Here is a 22,530-nt window from a genome sequence, read left to right on the forward strand (position 1 = left end):
TCGTACTCACATTTCTTGTCCTAAAATTTATGTAATATAATTAATATTTGGTGTTAACTTAAAAATTTGAGGCTTTTTTTTTAATATAAAGGGTATATCACAAAATAAATCCTAAAATAAATTATAGGACAAAATATAGAAGTTTGGGTTATGTCTATTTAAATTAAAATGACACTTGTAGTTCCTCAAATTTGAGAAATTGTTTTAAATTGTCTTTAAGCTCCTTTAAACCGCTTCACGTTGAGAAATTTCAACCAAATAGTTATTTTTCTTTTTTAATACCACCAATATAAGGATGATGGATTGATCCTTTAGCATCTAAGAAAACGAGCAAGGTGTCTTAACCAAGCTTAGTTCTAGTTGACTATTAATCATGAGTTTACTTTAATTATGTTAATCAATATGTATTTATTGTATGATAACTGCTAATTTACATGGTTAATCATTGGCTTAAATAATGATGTACTATTAATCATAATCATGTTTTTTTAAAAAAGGAGGATAACTGTAATTATATTGATCAATTATAATCATAGAAATATCTAATTCATGCTCTTGTTATATATATATATATATATATTTTAAAAAGGTTATTGTTATATGTATAATTACTTTTTAACTATTATGATTTCTAAATTTCATTCCATCTCATTGTATAAACTATTCTACAATAATTATCAAATATATAGATAACCGTTGACATATACTAAATATTTTCTTAATCAATTTTGTTTAGGACTTAAAATTTCATGCTTAAACATCCATGAATTTCGCCCCTTTATTTTAAGGATTTGAATTCCTAGCAAATTGTAAATTGTATTAGACAGGAATTAAATCAATTGGTGGATCCACCTCAAATTTTGTAATTACTCTGTTAGAAAGGTATAATCTCATTTCTCTACAAACTTGATCAATTTCATTCTCCACACCTTTATAATAATTACTTTACAATTTTTACTTTCTTTTTTCTTGTCATCTATTAATGAGACCTATAACTTTCTAAATAATTGTTTTACACTTTTATTATTTGCTTTTGTTTATAAGTTAAACAAAATACTATTTTGATATTTGTACTTTTAATATATTCATTTTGGTCCCTGTATTTTCAACTTTAGTTTATTAGTCCTTGTACTTTTAAAATATTTGTTTTAATTCCTGTACTTTTAAAAAATGACCATTTTGGTCTTTATTTTCAAAATTTTATCACAAATTTACACATATAAAGACTCTTTAATAATAAAGTCATGGTTACATTTCAAGAAATTATTGAGTACAGTCCTGTGTTGAAATTGTGATAGAAAAATGAGATTATAAATAAAATTAAATGACCAAAAATGATTACTTTTAAAAATTATTGGAACCAAAATGAACCAAGACTGAAAATAGAGAGACCAAAGTAGTATTTAACCTTATTTATACTACTAATAATATTTCTTTTAATAAAAATCTATACAACTTTTATTAACTGACGTCATTTTATATAAAATATCACAATTTTCTATTTAATTTGTTAATTTTACTTTGTTATTTATTAATCAATATCAATAAAAATTTTAAATATAATTTACTATTATTAAATATTAGAACAATTAAATTTAATAAAATTTTATATTAAATGATAGTTATTCTGATAAAGAATAATTTCAGTTGATGTAATTTTAATTTAATTATTTATTATTTGTTAATATTTAATAAATGGTTATGATAAAAAATCTTTACTATCAATAAATAAATAGTAATAAAAATAAATAAAAATTTATTATTATTTTAATTAAATAAATGTTGGCACAATAACCTATTTTTGTAATTAGTTAAAAATAAGAAAGGATATACTAGTAATTGTTATATATTTGATTCTTATTCCAATTTCAATCACTTATATATATACCTTGTTCCGTCGAATTTATGTGTATATATATGCAAATACGAATACATACATATACATATACATATACATATACATATACATATACATATACATATACATATACATATATATATATATATATATATATATATGCAAATACGGATAAATAGAATTTTTCTTTATCAAGCATAATTCAATAGTTAAAGTATACCTACTCTCTTTAAGAAGTAGGTTAAAATTATCACCCTACACTGTGATATTATATTTTTGGAAAGTTGACTTTTTTTAATTTAATTTCAATATAGTTTTTTTACTTTTAAAGTTTCCATGCCATTAATGAGATGTAACCAAAATCTAACCTAACGTGTAACTGTGCTCTTAAAAGTAGTCAAAAAATACAAATATCGTCAACGTGAATATCTCAATGATTAAGGTATAAATAACGTTATATAAATAAAGATTCGAATGTTCACTCCTACTAAAGAAAAAAAATACAACATGCATTATTGGTTGCCATTCAAAATAAGATTTTTTTTTCTTTTAAAAAAAAAAACCCTTCAAAATAAGATTGATCCTAGCTTTTTTTTAATATATATTTTTCAATTATAATAATGTTTCAAAATCTCGTCTTTCAACTCTATATAATTTATCAAACTCCTATGTCACATCATAAAGTCCATCTATCACATTTTTACATTAATTTTTCGTCACGTTAAATTTTTATTTACTTTCTAATGAGAGGGATATCTAGTAAACTATAACCAAAGTAATGAAATTTTAATGAATAAAGCAAGTAATCAAAATGGGGTTAAAGTCTAAGAATTACTAAAATTATAATCTACCATAAAGTTAAATCCTAATTAACATTCTCATGAATGAAGTTCCTCTTCTTTCTCTCTTAAAAATATATATACTCTAAAAAGTTGTGGTTCAAGAATCATGAATGTGTTGCATTCCAATTAAGAATAGCAAGAAGATATATATATATTTTTATGACAATTAGTCAAGAGGTGGACACAATGTCCAAGGCATTCAAAGTTGTGAAAGACAATTAGTCCTAACAAAGTGGAAGAGCAATAATAATGGATGCTTCGTCAAAATAAAATAAAAAAATCATTTTCAAACAATATTGCCCCTTTATTGCCTTGGTGGGGTCATTATTCAGCTAATCCAACAATGTAAAAAGTATTTACATAGATAACAACAAAATTCAAATTAAATAATAATGAACTTCTACTTATTATTTTTAATAAATATCTTAATTATCAGCTATTATTAAACATAAATAGTCCTGTTTATTGAGTAATATACTTCAAAAGAAGTTGTAATTTTAAAAAGAATTTCGAATATTTGGGACATATGGCAAAAAAGTGTTTTCTTTTTTAATCTATTTCGTATAGATCTAATATGTTTATAAAAGTATTACAATCTTGGTGATACAAAAATATACTAATTATTCGACTCAACGTACCATATTCTTAAATGAGAAAAAAAAATATATTAATACAATGATGCTCCTATATAAATAACTCTTTCTCACCAACTCGTTATATACTAAATTTTACATAATAAATCATAACTTAACAATTTAAATTCAAATAACCCAAGTTCATACTTTTATATGTAACCCACTAAATTGAAAAAATATTAAAATCTCAAACCTCCAACTCCAATCTTATAATTATAAATATAATTATAAATGCCCTATGTTTACATTATCTCTCAGCATAATCAAATCACTAAATAACACCATCGGTGTAAACATCGTGTAACGTCCCAGACTCAAGATTCGGAATCCGGATTTAACTCTAATCATCCCGACATCCCATGCACTTTGGAGTTTTTATGATTGGGTTACCGGAAACGAAGGTGCATTTTGTTAGTATAGGTAGTGATTATTAATTCTTTTAAGTCTTTCTTGACCATTCTTCTATGATCTCAAAATCTCTTTCATTCGGATGTGGTATTGGTTCATTTACTCTCATCACACATCTTTCACCCCATCGTCAAGAATTCTCCGAAGGCTATTAATCTAGCACGAAACCTCTATGGATACACTGATTGGGTGTGCACAAATCATAATTATTAGGAGTAAAATAAGAACAGAAATGAAATAATTATTTGAGGGTATAGATAATGAGTGTTGGGTTGGTGGGGAAGAAAGAAAAGAAGAGCAATGAGAGGCGAATGCACGAGCGGGGGCCGGGGCGGGGGCGGCCACAGCGCCAACATTGGTTACAAAGGCCATGGGGACTGAATCCCCAGGCGCTATTTGCGTTCCCACTGTCCCCTAAAGCCCCATTACCAATCATTCTCAATAACACGTTTGGTCTCCCATATTCTCTTCTCTTTTGTCAAAGTCAAAGTCAAAGTCAAAGTCATGGCCTGATGAGATTAAAAGCAAAAAGTGGGCAGCAACGGCTGTTTAATTGCTTGTGTTGTGTTGGATCCTCTTCTTCACTGGTCAAAAATTTGAATACTGCGGTCTGGGTGTTGGTGTTTCTGATCAGTGATTTTGATCAGAACATGGTTTGGTCTTTTCTGGGCCTAACTTTTTGTCCACAGGCTCGATCTCTCACTCTCTTGGGATTCTACCCCAATAATAAAAATCAAATTTTGATTTATGGGTGTAACTTGTAAAGAGAGTTTTTAGTGCGTGCAGTGCATTGGGTTTTGGATATAGTGTTGGGAGGGAGGAGGCAGTGCGTTTGGATTTGGATTGGGAGTGTAATTAATTGCTATGTCGGATGGTCCGAGGATCGTCCTCGTACACAAACAGACACACACTGAACTCTGATATTTTCATTTTTGGAGCCATTGGAGTAGTAGTAGTCCATAACATTACTCGACTGTAATAACAACGTACGTACCACAAACATCTCCAATTTGTCTGCCAAACAAAACCAAAATTCCTCTTTTTTTACCTCTTTTTTCTTTGATTTATTGGTTTGATTCAGATTGGTTTGGATTTGAATAATGCAAGTGAAGATGATGCCAAGCAAATACCACAAAGTTTTGTGTGAACAGGGATACACAAAGGGAAATTTCCCAGGAAACTTTTTTTTTTTCTTTTTTTGGTGGAACTATTTTGTCAAATTTATGTGGAAGAGCTGCTGCTGTTGCTTCTTCAGACATAGTATTCGACAAAAGACCAATTAAAAAAGAGAAAAGAAGAAGAAGAAGAAGAAGAAGAAGAAGAAGAAGAAGAAGAAGAAGAAGAAGAAGAAGAAGAAGAAGAAGAAGAAGAGAAGAAGAAGAAGAGAAAAAAAGGCTAAATAACAGAGACACCCATTGCACCCACCCACAACTCTCAATAATATTACTGTATCCTATCAGTACTCTATACTCTCACTATACCCAAATAAAAGAAAAAAGGCAAGAAACTGAAAAAGGAAAAATCCAGCAGTAAAAAAAAAATGAAGCATTGAGATTGAGTTTGTGTAATATTATTAGATTTTTTTTTTTTTGGTTTTTACTTCAAGCTCTTGCCTTGCATGGAAATGGCAAGGTCCGGCCAGCCCAGGAAATCTCCGTCGATGACTCCACGGCCGGCGTCGGCGCCGTCGATCTGCCACGCGTTCAACGCGGAAGAGGAGGTCTCGGGGGGCCCACCAGCAGCGTAATTCCCGAGGAGATCGCCGACGACTTCAGGATAAGCGGAAGCAGTAGGAGTCCATAAGGATCCCCTGCCGAGGGCGAAGCCCATTTCATCGAAAGGCGGGGGGACGGGGGCGGGGCCGGGTCCGGGTCCGGCCGACCCGTACCCGCCGAGGGCCAAGAAGCCGGAGCCCTGGGAGGTGAGCAGAGAAGTGAAGGTGCCGGTGGGGGTGGGGGCGGCGGCGGTAGGATCGTTGAGAATGGGGACGGAGGAGGAGGTGGTGGAGGAGGAGGAGGAGGAGGAGGAGGTGGTGGTGGTGGTGGCGGAGGAGGAGTGGTAGCGGGACCGGCGGGAGTTCTTGCGGGAGCCGCCGCCGACGGGGACGTCGCGGAGGGTGCCGCCGTGGGTCCAATAGCGGCGGCAGGACTTGCAGAAGTGGCGGGGCTGGGAGAGGTTGTAGTTGTTGTAGTAGCAGAACTTGGTGTTGAGGGAGTCGCAGCGGGGGCAGGGGAGGGGCTCCGTCTGGGGCGGCGGAGGGAACCCCATGCTCTGCTGGGCCCTGCCGCCGCCGCCGCCGCTTCTGTTGCCTGATTCCGACGGCATTAATAATCAAAATCTGAATTCAAGAGATATTTGGGAGTGGGAGAACTGGGAGTGGGAGCGAATGAAGTTAAAGATGGGGCTTTTATTTAGTTGGGGTTTAGGAGAGAGAAGGGAAAGCGGTGGGGCAGGTACGATGTTGCCCGCCACCGAGTCGCACGCTCACTCTCACTCGCTCCACTTTTTTTTTTTTTTTTTTTTTTAATTCAACCATAGGTGAAAATCGACAATTAATTTTTGTAACGATATAGAAATAGTTAAAATTTTTGTTAACTTTATTATATATTTAAATCGACAAATTTAATAAGGGACTAAATATTTTTATAAAATACAAAGATTGATAAAAATCAACAATTAATTTTGATAAATTTTTTTTACGGTATGAACTAAATTGTTATGCAAGTATTTTAGAGACTAAATTATTAATAATTTGAAAGTGTATGAACTAAATCATTATAAACTAAAATTTAAAAACTAAATTGTCACTTTAGCAAAGATATGGAGACCGAATGTATTTTTTAACTTATGCTAATGAGTTGAGTTGAAAAAGATCAAAGATGAAAATATAAATTATGAACGAAAATAATTAACTGCTCGATATTTTAATTCTAAAAGGATCATTATTGAAAAATTGATAATTTATTATTTAATTTTAAATTTTTTATATTTATCTATCTTATTTGTAAAAAATTTAATGATAATTATGAAAGAGGTGCTCACCCATTAACTCCAAAGTATTTTCCAATTATGAAATGAAAGGCACTGCCACACACTTTCTGTCCCTAGATGGACACACCATCCGTAGATTATATTTTTATTATCATCGTTTAAAATCTTGCCTACAATCTATTTCTTTTTTACATTTCAATTTGTTTTTAATTAAACGTTTTTTGTTGGTAAATTTTCGAATTGGCCCCGATTAACTTGCATGACATGAGAATTTACTTATTATTAAGTAAAATTTCAGAAATCTAACATAAGGAAAGTTTCCCAATTCTTCATCTAAATTTCTTAAAGTTGAGATAAATTTGGACTTTTTCTCTTGTATATAGCCTAATTTCTCGTCCAAATCATGTAATATATAAGTGGGACTAAATAGAGAAAACGTGCGCCGAAACAAACATTTAATGATAAAGCATATATATATATATATATATATATATATATATATATATTTAGGGTTATACATATAACTTTGGATTCAATCAATTTGGTGGATTTTGAGTGTGTTTGGGGAGGCATTATGAATGGATTGGGGGAGGGAATAATGAATGTGGATGTCGGTGAATGTGAAAGAAAAGCCATAATTAGGGTTCTTTTTGTTGAGTTGTCGAGTTTTGCATGCTGCCTACACTACACTACAAACCATTCCCCTCTTCTTCATTTTTTTTTTCTTTTTTCTCTTTCCTTTCCACCTTTCTCTCAGTTCACTGCTCTCTACTGCTCTCTACTTTTATGTTATGGTGTTGAAGGGTATAAATTCACACTTTTGAAATCCATACCATATAAAAGGGTCCATCTTATTTATGGTGTAGACTCATGATCAAGTCTATCCGGTGTTTTGATGAGATTGAGAGGTGGGACCATCTTATTTTAGTGTATGTTTAGTAAATTTGTCAGAATGGTATGATTGTATTAGTAGACTCCTCGTATTGTATTTGCTTATGGGATATAGAGCTAGAGAAGTTGTTTACTTAGATGCGTCGAGCATGAAACTGGATTACTTGAGCCTACCTCAATTTCTCATATTTTGAGAGACTATAATTACATGATCTTTTGCTCGTGCTACTACTTCGCATGTTAGCATTTGTTATAACTCTTGACTGTTGATAGAGTCTGTTTATTTTTTTACGGTTTTTGTTGTGTTATTAGCTTTTTTTCTTGGTGTTTCTGATGTCTTTTTTACCGGTCTTTTTTGTTTCTTTTGTGCTTTGATACGAGGGTGAGATCATTCTTTTTCTTTGGAATATATTAACTTTTTGCCCAAAAAAAAAAGAGTAAATTCAAGTTTTTGTAATTTTTTTTTCTATACATTTTTCTTTAGTTACAACCACGTATAAAAATGAGAATTAAAACTCACGACCTACCAATTAAAACATAGCTTAGCAGATTAAGACATATGTGTCGTAATTAATTGTCGCGTCATCACAATTTAGTAATGCTTATTTGAGCATTACTCAGGAGTATTGGAGTATTTAAGGGCTCGTTTGGTAACGTTCTTGTTTCTGTTTCTTCATTTTTAATAAAGAAAAATATAATTGAAGAATATGACCCAACACCAATGAATTCAAAGACAATCAAACAATATTTTTTTTATTTTTTTTAAGGACAATATTTATATTTATGTATGGTAATAAATTGGAAGCGGAAACAAGAAACTTATTTTGATTGTTAACCAAATTTCTATACAATTTTGAGAATGTTTCCAAAAGAGGAGAAACAAAAAACATAATTAATTTCAAAATTTTTAAGTTTCTTAATAAAATTTAGAAACGATAAACAAAAAATGGGAACGTTGCCAAATGGATCCTAAATAACTCGATAACTTGAAGAACTCAACCCAAACAGTAAAGATTGAGCTACATTTTTTTCCTTGGTTTAGAGTAAGAGCAATAGAGCGGTGTACACAAATTAGCTTTACATTCTTGGTCTTTACTGTCTAATCTATTGCAGTAGTTGCTATCCCTAATCTATCCAACCAATAGGTTTTGTATGGAAAAAAAATCGGTAAAAAGCAGAAAAAGAAAGTATTTACAAATTACACGGGCTACTGTCAGTTCTGAAATTATGAACTAAATAGTGAAAGTGAAACTAATCCCAATTTGAGTAGGAAAAAAAAAACGCTTTGACCATAGGAAAAAAATAATAATAATAAAAAAGGGCGGACGCGTCCTTGATCATTTTGATTGAATTGGTTGGAACAAAATCATGAGGCTATAGCTAGTGAGATGAAATGAATAAACTGTGGGCTCCTTTTTGTTTTTTTGGCTTTGACCATAGTGGTGAATATTGAATAAAAATTGAACGAAGATCAACTCGAAGACAAGCTAAGCGGTTACTTAATGAACTGAGTTCAATATTAATTAGTACTTATTTTTTACTAAGATGTTATGAGTTTGAATCCCTCTATCTCACTTGTTATACTAAAAAACTAAAGTCAGACGGTTGAAAGATTATTATATTGAAGAAAACTTAGGTTAAGAGATGTAAAAAAAGATGGAAAAGAAAGAGTAGACAATCAAGATCAAAGTTTAAAAGAACAATAAAAACTTTTATTATAACTTAAGGATGAGCTAGCATTCCAAGTGTGATAGAAAATGCATGTATAAAAAAAAAACCATATGGAAGTCTTGGTGGGATATACGATTATAGGGTTCAAGTCGTAAATATCTTAGCTATACATGCAAGGAGAAGTCACCCCTCAAAATTTTGGTAGGGGTGATATTATCTTCCATGAGACCAACTTTACTAATTTTTTTTTTCTATTTTTATTTGTACTAAAAAAGAGTTTATGAATAAAGTCGAGGGAAAGTTAAAAGATATGTTCGTAAAGTGACATGGAGAATTTTATAACACCTACGACAACTGGGTTCGATTAATTTAATTATAAGAGAGTGAATGTCAACCGTGATTCTAATATGAATAAAAATTAAAAAGATTTGTGTGGTTGAATTGAGCTTACGTGTGTTAAATTTGATATATAAGAAGAACTTAGTAGCAGTCCTAACTCATAAATATAGTCCAGCAAAATTCATAAAAAGAGCAAAATGTAAAAAATAGAACTAGTTAAAAAAAAAATATATATATATATATATACACACACATACAAATGAGAGTTAGATTATAAGTAATTTCAAGGCCTAGAGTTTACGATTTAAATATTTTACAGTTTGGTACCTTTTTCAATAAACTGGATTTAATGACTTTTTGAGACCCTTTTTCTCTAAAAAAATAAAAATATATAAATAATAACAAGTTTTTACTTTTGCTTTCAAAATTGTTATTAAGAATTATAGTTAACTTCATGATCATCAAAATCACCATTCATAACTAGATGATTTTGAAAAGGAAAGTAGTTTAAAAAACATTGAAGCAACTACCCGTAGAATAGTGGTTATATATATTCCTATCTTCCAACCATTTTTTAGTGTGTTAGAGATGATAATAAATATTTTATTCAATAAACTATGTTCAAATTGACTGGAGACTTGAACTTTTAATTTAAAAAAATGTACAAACCATCTATAAAGTATTGTTACAAATCGTATGTTCTAAACTTTGAACTTTTAATCACACTTTTCAAGGGTGGATTCAGAATTTCTATTCCGGACTCAATACGTAAGATCTTATTAAAAGAAAATATGCACCTCAGATAATTACTGTGCAAAATTCAAATTTAAAAAATATATAAAAGAAAACAATTAAATCTAAAAAATTTGATGATTTATAAAGAGGAAAAAAAAGAGATTATCAACATATAAATTAAAAAGAAAAATAAACTCTACAGTTAGACGGATACAATTTGACCAAAAAGATTGTAAAGAATTCCAAGTTTAAAACAAGAGGTAGCTTCACATTTAAAAGTGTTAGAAGAATAATCATATTTTAGAAATTAGAACGAACATATGTATATATAATTCATTTTATATAAATTGACATTTTTATATAAAGATTTTTTTTTTATGATGCTAGCTGCCCATGGGCTTGCCCCTTGCATCATTGGGCCAACATGACATATTGTTAAAGAAATTTTAGGATATAATATTAAGTTTTTTTTTTTTTTTAGTTAGAAGGTATTCAAGCTTCTTTCTAATCACCGTAAGTCTGCCTAATCTCTACACTATGAAATTATTCGAATTATATTCTCATCTATGAAATTGTTGTAATTGTAAGGATAATTATAGTCAAAACGAATATAATTTAAGTGCAATTGGTACGAAAATAGGTGTAATTGTCCACAAAGTTTCGAAGGGATGATTATTTTGTAAATTTTTAGTTAAAATATAAAACAAAAATCACATTTACGAATATATGTTCTTATTTCTCACTATATTTTCAAGCTCCAGCCTCGAATAAATAAACTAATGGCACTTTCTGAGTGAAAATTTAGCAGGCACTGTAGTTGGAAGAAAAGCTCGTTCAGCTCCAAGAATGGCCTCGGAACGGGCATCGCCGTCTACTTTCTCTCAGCGTCAGTGAATTGTCGTATCGTATCAGTACAGTAACTGGGTGGGTGTCTTCAATTCCTTCGGTCCGTTTCCCTTAACTTCGGCTTCTGCTTCACTTCTCTCTCTGTAGTCCAAGCATCCGACTGCCACAGCCCCCATCTTGATCTTCCTTCAACTCCGGCAAACTTTGCAATTCGGCGGCTACCCTCAATTTCTCCTTCTGCCAGCTTCCTGGTAACCGGTAAGGGCAGCTAATTTCATTCTGGATCTAGATTTTCCCCGAATTGGAATTGTCCTTGCATTTTGTTATGCCTAGGTTTTGCTCCTCGGATCAAACCGCTGTTGCTCTTCTCTCACCCCTTCTCTTGCTCTCCGAATCTTGTTGTTAATTTATTGCCGCAGAAATGGATAAAGCATGTGATGGTTCCAGCAAATGGGCAGAAGATATTTATTGGACCCATTTTCAGTTCACCCACTTCTATCAAATTCTTGCCGGTGGTTGTGAGCAGCAACTTGTAGGTTTTTTTCCTCTGCTCTGCTCCCTCCCCTTTTATCATTTAAAAAAAAAAAACTGGGTTGTGCATTTGATTATGACTAGACACTAGATACTCATGCCGCTGATACGATATGCCTTTCGAGATTTACCCTCACAAACATGCAGCTGCTTTTAGATTCTAGACAATTATTTGTGTGTGTGTAATATATATAATTTGTGTGTATAGGGGGGTTCGGGTGGTGTTGTTGTTTGCTGTTTAGTTGGTTAAGACTTGAGGGTTAATATCCTTAGTTTCCTTATTGTTCAGAAATGGTGTAAGCAATGGAGAGTGGTTATCCGAGGATTAGGTTCAAAAAAGTTTCATGTCTAAATATTTCTGCGATAATCTTTTCTAGACCATTATTAGGGTAATGCTTGCCACTGGTCGTCCAAGGTTAGGTTCAAATAAATTTCATGTTTAAATCTTTCTGTGATACTATTTTCTAGACCATTATTAGATTAATGCTTGCCAATGGCGAGCTTAAATGAACTCTGCAAGTGATTGTGGCTTTTTGATCATTGTTGAAGAACTTGGACCTTATAGTGCCTACAGTTGCCCCTTCATACTGCTAATTTCTGAAGCACTCACCGTCTTCCTAAAATGTTCCGAGCCTATGGGGTTTAAGATGATTGATGATTTACTATCTGGATACAAACACTTACTCTTATAGAGTTTATTTCTTTGCTTTGATCATCCATTTCATTTACCTGAAAATTGCGTCAAAGTTCTTGTTACAAGCTTCTCTAGGAATTCGCTAATTCGGATATATCTAATCTGAGTTGCAGGTAATTCCAAACAAATTTGCAAACAATTTAAAAAAGAAACTTCCGTCAACCGTGACTCTTAAAGGTCCTAGTGGTGCTACATGGGATGTGGGATTGACTTCCAATGATAATAAATTGTATTTCAAACATGGCTGGCAAGACTTTGTGAAGGCTCATTCTTTGGAGCAGAATGATCTTTTGATTTTTAGGTACAATGGAGGGTCCCAGTTTGATGTTTTAGTATTCGATTGGAAGAGCTTTTGTGAGAAGGAAGCATCATATTTTGTAAAAATTTGCGAGCATAAAAAAGGCGATGACGGATACCAGGCTAAGAGGAAGCTTAGAGAACCCTCTTTGGATGACTTTGATGCTGATACTAACAATGGTGCTGAATGTGCTTCCTCTGAAAATATTATACATGATGACAGTATGGAACGTATGATACAGGACGTTGTTTCCAAAGCTACAAATCTGAATGGTCAACCAGAGGTTTGTTCGGCTGAGCCTATACAAACAATGCGGACTAGAAGAAAGAAAGAAACTCCAAATAATGCAACAATTCTGACTCCCCCTCCTATTCAGATCTCAGGTAGTTGGAGAAGAAATTTTTAAGTTTTTAGTCTTTCATATGGTTGCATGATTCTGTGGTTGACCTCAAAAGCAGATAATGAATGATGATGCTTTAAAATTCTTGGTGATTCTTGGGTTGTTATCCCCAACTCTGTTATCAAGATTTTAAGACGATGCTGATATTGTGTTTCCAATCTTGACTGGAAAAGCATTTTCGAAATGTTTGTATAGCCAGGACCCAATCTATTTAACGTTTATGGATTAAAATGTAACTAGGTTTCACTGGCATTTTTGGTTTAATTGGATTAATAGTAATAGACCAAAGTGATATGTATAAAGTTCATATAACTTTTTTCGTGGATAATCAATCTAGTATCTGACCTTGGACTTCGCCAGATTCTGATGTGGCAGCTACTCCTATTAAGAAAATCGGGTCATATGCTGAGCATTACGTATCCAATCGAAGGGCTATAACAGAAGATGACAAGATCAATGCCCTGAAGTTGGCAGAAGCAGCATCAAGTGATGGTAGTTTCAAAGTTGTTATGCGACCTTCACACGTGTACAGGAGATTCTTTCTGGTAAAACACGTCATCTGTTACTGATCTTTTTGTTGCTCCTTAAACTTTCTTTCAGCACTCAATATATCTTTTCCAGGGAACTTTTGGAGTACATTGTGAACTGAATGTGTGAGTTCATTATTATTAGGAAATTTGGCCGATCTTTTTGTTAACTTTTTTTTTTTTGATAATAAACAAAGATTCATTCCAAAAGAAAAAGGAGTCCAAAAAGAGGCATACAACCTAGGGGCAAAGGGTCGAGAAGACCCTCCCTCAAGAAACTAAGAAACTATACAATCAAGGAATTCCAACTCTGAAAAGTCAAAAGAAAACCGTAGTTACAAAAAGCCTTCTTGTGGATAAATTTTGTTTTAGGTTTCATATTCATATGACATTTTCCCCGCTTGTTGGTTGATGATGCAGTTTATCCCCACTCAGTGGGTTACAAAAAATCTCTCCCTACGCAACCAAGATGTAATACTCCGTTTTGGAAATGATGAATGGCCAACCAAATTCAACTTTACCCAGAGTCGTCAATGTGGTGGTCTTACAAGTGGATGGAAACATTTTGCTATTGATAACAATTTAGAAGAGTATGACGTATGTGTCTTCGAGCCTGTCGTTAAAACAAGTGGGCCTGTGGTCCTGGAGGTCAAAATCTTCCGTGTTGTCGAAGATGCTATCCCTCTCACTCGTGTGTCATCATCAAAGAGCAACCGGAAGCTAATCAAAGCCACCTGAAGCATGACTTGGCAAGTTCCTGAAATGTTTAGTACCTAATGTTAAGACCCATGAATTACTGTCTGTATAATATTGTAGCTAATAACTCTGCTTTAACATACACACCAGTTTGTTACTGGGACCTGTTGGTCGCTAATGTTTGTTTGATCCCATGCCCATTCTGCCATCTGTTATATCTATCAGTAGAGTAATCCAACTTTGTGCTTAGGAGTTACCAGCTTCAATCACAGTTCTATAACTTTTGATGTGAAACAATGCCGATAATTTTAGCAGATATTCATTCCAATCACTCGTATGATTGGCTGCATTGAGTCAGAATTGAGAAATTTCTCAGCCTAAACCAGCCATAAGCAGAAATCTGGAATGATTAGAATTTATGCTAATCTCGGAGTCTTACTTCAATAAATGCTTATTGATTATTCTGCACCAGATGAAAGTTGGGTCTTATTTTGACTACATAGAAGCGAAAAAAACAGGGATAGGCAACAACAACTGCAATATTATAAAACAGGGAGGGAATGGGAAGAGATTTATTTGAATCCCTGAGCTTGTGAGTCTGTGTTTGAAGTTTGAAGCTCCAGAGGAAGTTCACGTGGGTTTGCCATTATTCAATTCACAGAGGACAAATTGCAAATCTTGCAGGGTTATGCTATGCTGTGGAAGGGGGATGATGCAGGGGACTCAGATCCCTCATGTGCCTGCCAATTCTTCCCCATCCTGGACGGCTCTTTCCTCACAAAGCGCCAATGGTAAATTATGACTTCCAAGTTTTGTACATATTCTCTGCACTGTAAATAAGGAGGAGGAAGAGTCCTGCTTGGTGGTGATGGCAACTGCCACACACATAATGCCATTATATTATATGACTTTTTTTTGCAAGTCGCAGGTGAAGTTGAAAGGGAGATGGGAATTTGTTTCTTTTTTGTGTTGTTTGACGTTCATGTTCTGAAACTCCTTTTCTTTTTTTCTTCTGAGCCATTGATGAGGAACTTGACGTTTTATTTGCAGGTGTATTGAGGAGTTGTTTCTAGCATTTTGTTTGAAATTCTCGAGGGCTATGAGGGAGGTACCTTTCCAACTTCTTATATTTTTCACCAGACATGGTTTTGTTCTTCTGTGGTCCACCCCACTACTGCTCAAGTAACATATGGAAGCTTAGAGAGAGAAATCCATCTCTCCTTTTTTCCCCTCTTTCTAAACGATTCACCAAGCTAGGTTATACACTCCACAACCTTGATGAATAATAATTATTATTAGGGCTCATATTGTTAATTCAATTTGCTCTTTTTAAATTCTTGTGTTGGGAATTTGAAGGGAGTTGAATCCTACAATTCACTTACAAGAATGTAATTACAAAAATGGCTCTCTCTCTTTTTTTTTTTCTTTTGAATCTACATCAAACGATTAGGTATACAAATTTTGACCTGCATCCAATGGCTATTAAGTTGACAACTATATATACAAATCCAACAATGGCATCAAGTGGTAAAAAAATGCACAAACTCTAGAACGAACATCCAACACAATTAAAGATACTAAACTAGAACCCATAAAACTTAGGCTTGCCTATAATCACAAAAATGTTTCTAACTTGACAAAGAAAGTGATTAATTTACATCCAAAGTATAGGCTGGTTTGATGGATGAAAAATAAAAACTAACAGGATACAGAAAGTCAAATGATAGAATAGAGATGACACAATGTTCAAAGGACGATGGCTCGCCTTTTAGAACTTACCAAAAGATTTATCCTTTTTGCTATATATTTTCTCTCAATTATTTGATCCCCACATCCCTTAGATACAACAATATATATCCCACTGCCGGCCCTCTTTCTCATAAGTAAAAAGGAAAATAATAGATATCTTTGCACGGTACCATTGCCCACATGCGCTTGTACACGCCATAATGATGCACCTTATGACCAAAAACACAGTCAATTTTTTACTATTCACCTTACCACATAATTACCCCTCCATTCAAAATTGTTCTTAAATAACATGTTATTCCCTACGCCATCTTGTTACTTGGTTTATGGCTGGCTCAGAGCCCTTGAAAGCCAAACATGATGAGACCAGCAAAACAAGTTTCTGTGAGCAGAGAAAACTGAAGGATGGCACATGGTGAGGTGGTAGAGCAGGGACAGGGAGAAGGGGTCTTATTAATTCCAAAGGGTGGGTCGGGTCCCCTGTTTCTACAAACAAAAATGTACTCATTATATATCCATTTTCCATGATTTTTAATGCCGTGGGACAGCACCACACACACTACACATTACACACTTATAAAAAACTGTAAATTTTTTTTTTTGAAAAAGTTGAAATAATCTTGATGCAGGTCAGATGACGTTTGGAATTCAAGTACGGCAGCTGAATCTCCTTCCCAATCTTCCATTGTTTGAGAAACTGCGGGACAGCTACCATTTATGGTCAAAGGTATGATTGAATAAATGGACTCAAAAAAAAAAAAGGGAAAGAAAACTCAGTCTTTCAGCTTTCTATCCTGACATGTGACATCCCCTAGTGAGAGTGAGGTGAGCTTAGGGATTCTCCAAACAAACCCACATCAGGTTTCTCGAAAATTATGGAAGTTTGGAGCCCTAAAACCTTAGGGTTGTTGTTGCCTGTTGGGGTTTTTGAGGCCTGCTTTCTTGACCATCTTAATGGCCTGATATTATTAAATTAAAGGACAGTGCCCAATCGTCACCCTTGATTCTTCCAATGGCATCTTTTTTTTTTTTCTGGGGAGGGCCTTGGCCTTCATTATTATATCATTATTCTGTTTTAATTAAACAGGTAAACGATGTGGTGTGTGCGAGTAATTACCAATTCGTGTCTATTTCTGTGTGATGTAATGTCGTGGAGCTCAGCTCAGAAGCCTAAACGGCGTTGATTTCGGTGATTCTTTCCTTTCTCTTTTGTCGTTTTGGTGATCTCCTTAATATAATTAATTATATTGCTCGAACTTAGAGGGAGGAAGAAGATGGGGTTTAGGGCTCGAATCTCCAAGCAACCCAATGCATGTTGAGATATATATATTATATATGTTGCATGGTATGCATAGTTGTATATTCGAACAAAAATTTAATACTACTTTAGTACATTCTACTACTATTGTAATTAGTCGTTTGAAGATATTACTGACAAAATAAGTTGCTCTTTGTTTGATTGTTATAGGATTTGAAACTTTATTACTCCTGAGTTTTCATACTTTCAAATATTCTATTTTACTTTTTAAGCTTTATACCAAAATTATCATAGTTTTTGTTCATATTTTTTTTCCTAATTATTTAATTAAAACTTGAATTTGTTCAGGGTGTTGATCTTGAATTTTGATTGAGGTGAGGTGACAGGTGGAGTCAACCGAGGAGATTTGGTGACTTGAGCTGTTGATGCAGAAGAGCATCAGTCGCTTGAAGTAGCACATGTGTATGTCAGAGCATGGTATCGATGTATAGTGCTCAACCAAATGTACTATAAAACTTAAGTTAGAACTAAGGTGGGAAGAGCAGAGAAGTGGCGAGCTAGAAATTAAGTGCGAGATGTTGCGTATCTTACATAAGAGGGAAATTCGGGGAAACTGGTATAGGTGGTTAGAGTTTGTACTTGTTAGCAAAGGAATCTTTAGCCAACAATTACGGACATCCAAACAGTAGAATCATTCTTATTAGAATGTTAGCAGATATGCCTGAAGAAGAGACCGAGCTGACCTGCTTGTTGCGTGACACGAGCTTTTCCTCCTCGACTCGATGGTTTGAGCTCAATCCCTAGGTCACATTGTCACACGGAAGTGGTCCACGTGCCTCTAATAGTGTAGCACTTGGTAATATTATGTAGCTTTAAACGACCACTTCCTCTTAATAGTGTAGCCCTTAGTAATATTATGTAGCTTTAAACATTTTGTCAATGTACGTCAAGCATATTAAATTTAAATCTTTTTTGCTAGTCTCCCACGAACCACATAAACTCAAGTTGATGAAATTGATCTTTTATATCATAAATTAACATTAACAAATCATAAATCCACTCACCAAACATATGTTACACAATTTCATAGATTCCTGTAACTTAATTCTTTTGTACAACCCAAAGACAAGTTAATTACTACAGATTTTTATTCGGGGCTTCAAAATCCCTAGCTTAACAATCAACCTAAATCAATTAGAGTTGTGAACCAAAAATCTTATAAATAAATCAAATTAGAATATATATACATAAGAGGTCTAGATTTACAAAATTGCTTAATTACTATGTAAAACAAAATGTAGATCTCGTAAGATTGAATTTGTGTAACGCATCCGATTAGCAAATCCATATCATGAGACTAACAAATCTAACCTACGTAATAAATGTATGCTCGACTTTTTAATCTTAAAATTACACGAAAGATTTTAAATAGATATATAAATAAGAACTATGTCTAAAAAGATGTAAAAAGGCTAGCAAGCTAGTTTAAAAATGAAGAATATCAGTGTATATAAGAAAAATATGAAGCGATTCGGACTGAATTAAAAAAAGAAAAGAAAAGAAAAAACAAGAAAGAAGCAAGCACAAGGAACAAGAAAGTTGAAAGTTGAAGAAAAGAGAGAAGAAAAAGGGGTGAATACAAAGAGACAGAGAGGGAGAGGAAATGTGGGATAAGACAAAGGCATGGAATATGGAATATGATCCAAAATTGCCTGTGATTCATACGCCTTTTTTTTTTTACTTTTTTATTTTTTTATTTTTTTGCACTGGATTGCATGTTTCCCAACAATTTTGAATATTCTAGAGAGAGAAATACACAGAGAGAGAATGATGAACCAAGTTTTTTCTTATTATTATCACTAATAACAACAAAATTTAATCCATTAATTAATCACGCCTTGCATTTCCCGGAGAATCTAGAGCGCATCAGGCGCTGACCAAATAAACCTTTTTAAATTAAAAACTCATTAGTATATGTTAATAAGTTTGGGGGAAAAGAGTATGAGTTCAATTAATTGATTGATTTTTTATTTTTTTAATTATTGATTGATATATATTTTCTTTGACTATTTATTGATTGATATTAATGTAGGCTAGCGGGCGACTGCGAGAGCATTATTGAAGTATTAATTATTATGTGGTGGGAATAAAATAGAAAATAGAAGGCTAAATATACCACAGGATCCTTGTTTTTTCCTTTTAAACTCAAATCTCAATCTTTTAAAATTCTCGATTTTACCATTAGTTGTACTGAAAAACTTTTAATTTGTTCCTTCTACCATCAATGTATTACCCATCCATGCATTGAACTTAACTCAATAGTAAATGACAACTATCTCCGACTAAGAGATTATGAGTCGTTGCTGTTTGGATGTTAACCTACTCCATCTATTTTATTGACATGTCTACGTGTCTAAATATGTTAATAAAATGATAATTTAATCACAAGTAAAAAACATTTAATAAATTTTAGCAATTATTTTTTAGGTAAGAACCTGAATTTTAATACATCAAAGATAATGTGGAGAATTTTAAAAGATTAAAAAATAAATAAATAAAAAACCTCAAACATTGAGGATTAATGAAATAGAATAGAGACCATCACGTGATATATGGGAGAAGGAATAATTGGACACGGAGAGGGAATATTGGGAGCTTAAGGATGCGTCTTAAGTTAAGGCAGACAAATGCTACCTGTTCCTTTCAACGTTTATGTTGGACTCCCATTACTCCCCTCTCTCTCCTCTCAATAAACTAGCACTTAAATCTCCGATATCGTAAATTTAAGTTGGTGGGTTAGAATAAAAATTTAATCTTTTATATTTGACATGTGTTGGGATTGGTGGAGTCAAAACAACATCGGAACGAGCTAGGGATGTATTGAGATCGAGCTGAGACGCGTCGAGATCAAAGGGGAGATGAAAAATAGGGAAACGGGACTGCAGGTCACTCAGGCCGAGAAGATAGTGCCACGACACTTTCCTGGTGGGCGCGCGGACGCATCTTTGCGTCCGTAACACCATGGTGCCAGGGACATTGTCGTGGCGTTGTTTCGATGTTTATAAACACTGCTTTACGGGTTCTAGGGTTTACCAATCGAAAGTGGGATTTTTTAGCAGCCGTTTTCAGAGGGTTTTGGCAGCTAATCAGTGGCAGCGGCTCGGGCATTGACAGAGGCTTTGGTGTTAATCAAGATCGTCATTATCAGGATAATTGTATCTTGATTCTTATGAGTTATTTATTCTTGTTCCTAAGTATTAATGTGTAAAATACTTAGAAGCTAAGAGCTTTTGTTGGGGTCTCTAGAGAATATTTTTTGGAAGAGTTTTGTATCTGATCCTTAATAATATTAGTGATTTACCCACATCTTAGTGGAAGGTTAGACGTAGTCCTTAGTGGTGAACCAGTATAATTTGATCTGTCATTTTCTTGTTCGTTACAGTTTATCTTCCTATTTGTATCGTGGTTGTGTGTGAATATTTTTTATTGAAGTGAAAATTACAGAGAACCGTTAATTTTCCAACAACATGGTTCTAAAAGTACTGTTTTCGTGATCAAAAGAATTTCACACTCATATTTGAAAGTAATTTATGGGTGTATTATTTTCTCGAGTGTACATTTTATAAAGGGTTCACATTTCACCTATATTTTGAGTGCGTCTCTCTCTTTTAGGCCGGTAAGAAAATAAGTGGTGAATTCATGGATTAGAAAAGTAAATTTAATGATATGTTAAGATAAATTTAAAAGTATATATAAAAATAAGCGTGTCGTCTTTCAAATCTCTAAGTATGTAGAGATTATCTATTAAAAGGTAAAGAAAATTTACACTTTTAATTAGTTCTTAGTTTCACAATCTCATGAAATAGTTCTAAATAATGATGAAGTGTGTTGTTGACCATTGCTTTTATTCTTTAGAAGGATGAGGTCAATAGTCATAGCTGTGTTGATAATTATAACCTTTTTAAAGTTTTTTTTAGGGTAACGTGAAATTAATATATTATCACCTCGTTTTACATTGGCATTAGTGGCAAAATATTTTTTACTAGACTCATTCTTAAAATTTATTACTAAATTACAATCCATCTCTCAGATTTTTATGGTAACGGGAAATTAATTTTCTATGTATTTCTTTGACAATTAAATGCAATAAGATCAACTACTTGTTATGCGAAAGATTAATTGAGGTGTGCACAAACTGACTCGAACACTCATGGATATGAAAGAAAAGTAAATGACTAGTATTGCAACAAGTTTAATTTGTTATAGAGTATGGTCATAATTTTCGGGAGAAAAACCAATAAATAAGTAACGTTTATAAAACTTAAATGTTTTTTGTTGAGGGAGGGCTGGATTCTAGACGAGATGACGAGATCGACTGTTGATTTAAAGTGGACGTTCAGTTAGTTAAGAGATGATGACCCATGTAAATAAAACCTCGCATTGGTGTGGTTTTGGGTCACTTGGGTGCTTTGAATCTAATACGTGTTCACATATGAGTGGTTCATATTGCACTATCTAATTCCACCAATAGCATTCTTCAAAACAGTTTTGAATAAAAAAAAATTAAAGAAAAAAAGAAACAAACACACTACCAAAACCAACCCGAAGTATGTGTATAGTATATTAATTGTTAGAACTTTAAACGAAGCTGATTTTAGGGTCAAAACTTTTTTTCAAAAAAGAAAAACGGAAAATTGAGTTATATGAAATAATCAGAGATGGGAAAGGAGCAGTGTAAGGAGACAGGGTTTGAACAGAGGGATAATTTGGAAAGCAACGTGAAATATACCTCGTTTATACACAAAAATAGGGAATCTTCTTAACTTGATCGACCCCCCCCCCCCCCCCCCCCCAATAAATTTAATCAATATCTCACAAATTTTTTTAGAAACAAAAAAAATAAATTTTTAACGCAATTTCATTTCAAAATTAATTAGCATCAAGGAAAATAGTTTATATATTTATAAATCTTTTTAAATCCTTTGATTTCCTGACAAGTGATTTTTTACCTGCTGTTTTGAGATGATAAGAATGGTGACTCTTTTTAAATTCACTGATTTAACTTGATCTCTCTTTTTCGGATCTTAATACCATTTTTTTTTATCCTGATACTATCTTAGTATTTATAGAATTTTCAAACACACAACCGAGCAAAATAATA

General features: G+C 33.3%; 1 protein-coding gene, 1 long non-coding RNA gene and 1 pseudogene across 3 annotated transcripts; 2 read left to right on the forward strand and 1 right to left on the reverse strand.

Annotated features, from left to right (window-relative positions):
• Window positions 1–5,114: 5,114 nt before the first annotated feature.
• On the reverse strand, window positions 5,115–6,175 carry LOC148209415 (dof zinc finger protein DOF3.4 pseudogene; annotated as a pseudogene).
• A 4,954-nt stretch (window positions 6,176–11,129) lies between these two features.
• Window positions 11,130–14,628, forward strand: LOC111014046 (AP2/B3-like transcriptional factor family protein). The gene is made up of 5 exons (XM_022288647.2): window positions 11,130–11,474; window positions 11,636–11,748; window positions 12,555–13,122; window positions 13,500–13,684; window positions 14,087–14,628. Exons 2-5 carry the CDS (start codon window positions 11,638–11,640, stop codon window positions 14,402–14,404), a joined length of 1,182 nt encoding a protein of 393 aa, XP_022144339.1. The 5' UTR covers window positions 11,130–11,474; window positions 11,636–11,637; the 3' UTR covers window positions 14,405–14,628.
• A 524-nt stretch (window positions 14,629–15,152) lies between these two features.
• LOC111013941 (uncharacterized) lies at window positions 15,153–18,350 on the forward strand. Of its 2 annotated transcripts, XR_015792952.1 has the most exons (5): window positions 15,153–15,290; window positions 15,413–16,611; window positions 16,741–16,838; window positions 17,199–17,300; window positions 17,718–18,350. It is a non-coding gene; the product is annotated as an uncharacterized LOC111013941 (long non-coding RNA). The 2 variants fall into 2 exon arrangements; XR_015792951.1 differs by lacking the exon at window positions 15,153–15,290 and having other exon boundaries at window positions 15,302–16,611.
• Window positions 18,351–22,530: the final 4,180 nt, after the last annotated feature.

This window comes from Momordica charantia (assembly GCF_013281855.1).
Source record: "Momordica charantia cultivar OHB3-1 chromosome 8 unlocalized genomic scaffold, Mcharantia_2.0 BLBB01000008.1, whole genome shotgun sequence".
NCBI classification, from domain to species: Eukaryota; Viridiplantae; Streptophyta; class Magnoliopsida; order Cucurbitales; family Cucurbitaceae; genus Momordica; species Momordica charantia.

What these genes read in the sequence shown, in the direction of transcription:
- LOC111014046 (XM_022288647.2), top strand. Translation starts at nt 11,638, where the DNA reads ATGGATAAAGCATGTGATGGTTCCAGCAAATGGGCAGAAGATATTTAT. An exon ending in GTGGTTGTGAGCAGCAACTT is followed by an intron (nt 11,749 to 12,554) that starts GTAGGTTTTTTT and finishes TCTGAGTTGCAG; the next exon opens with GTAATTCCAAACAAATTTGC. An exon ending in TGTACAGGAGATTCTTTCTG is followed by an intron (nt 13,685 to 14,086) that starts GTAAAACACGTC and finishes TTGATGATGCAG; the next exon opens with TTTATCCCCACTCAGTGGGT.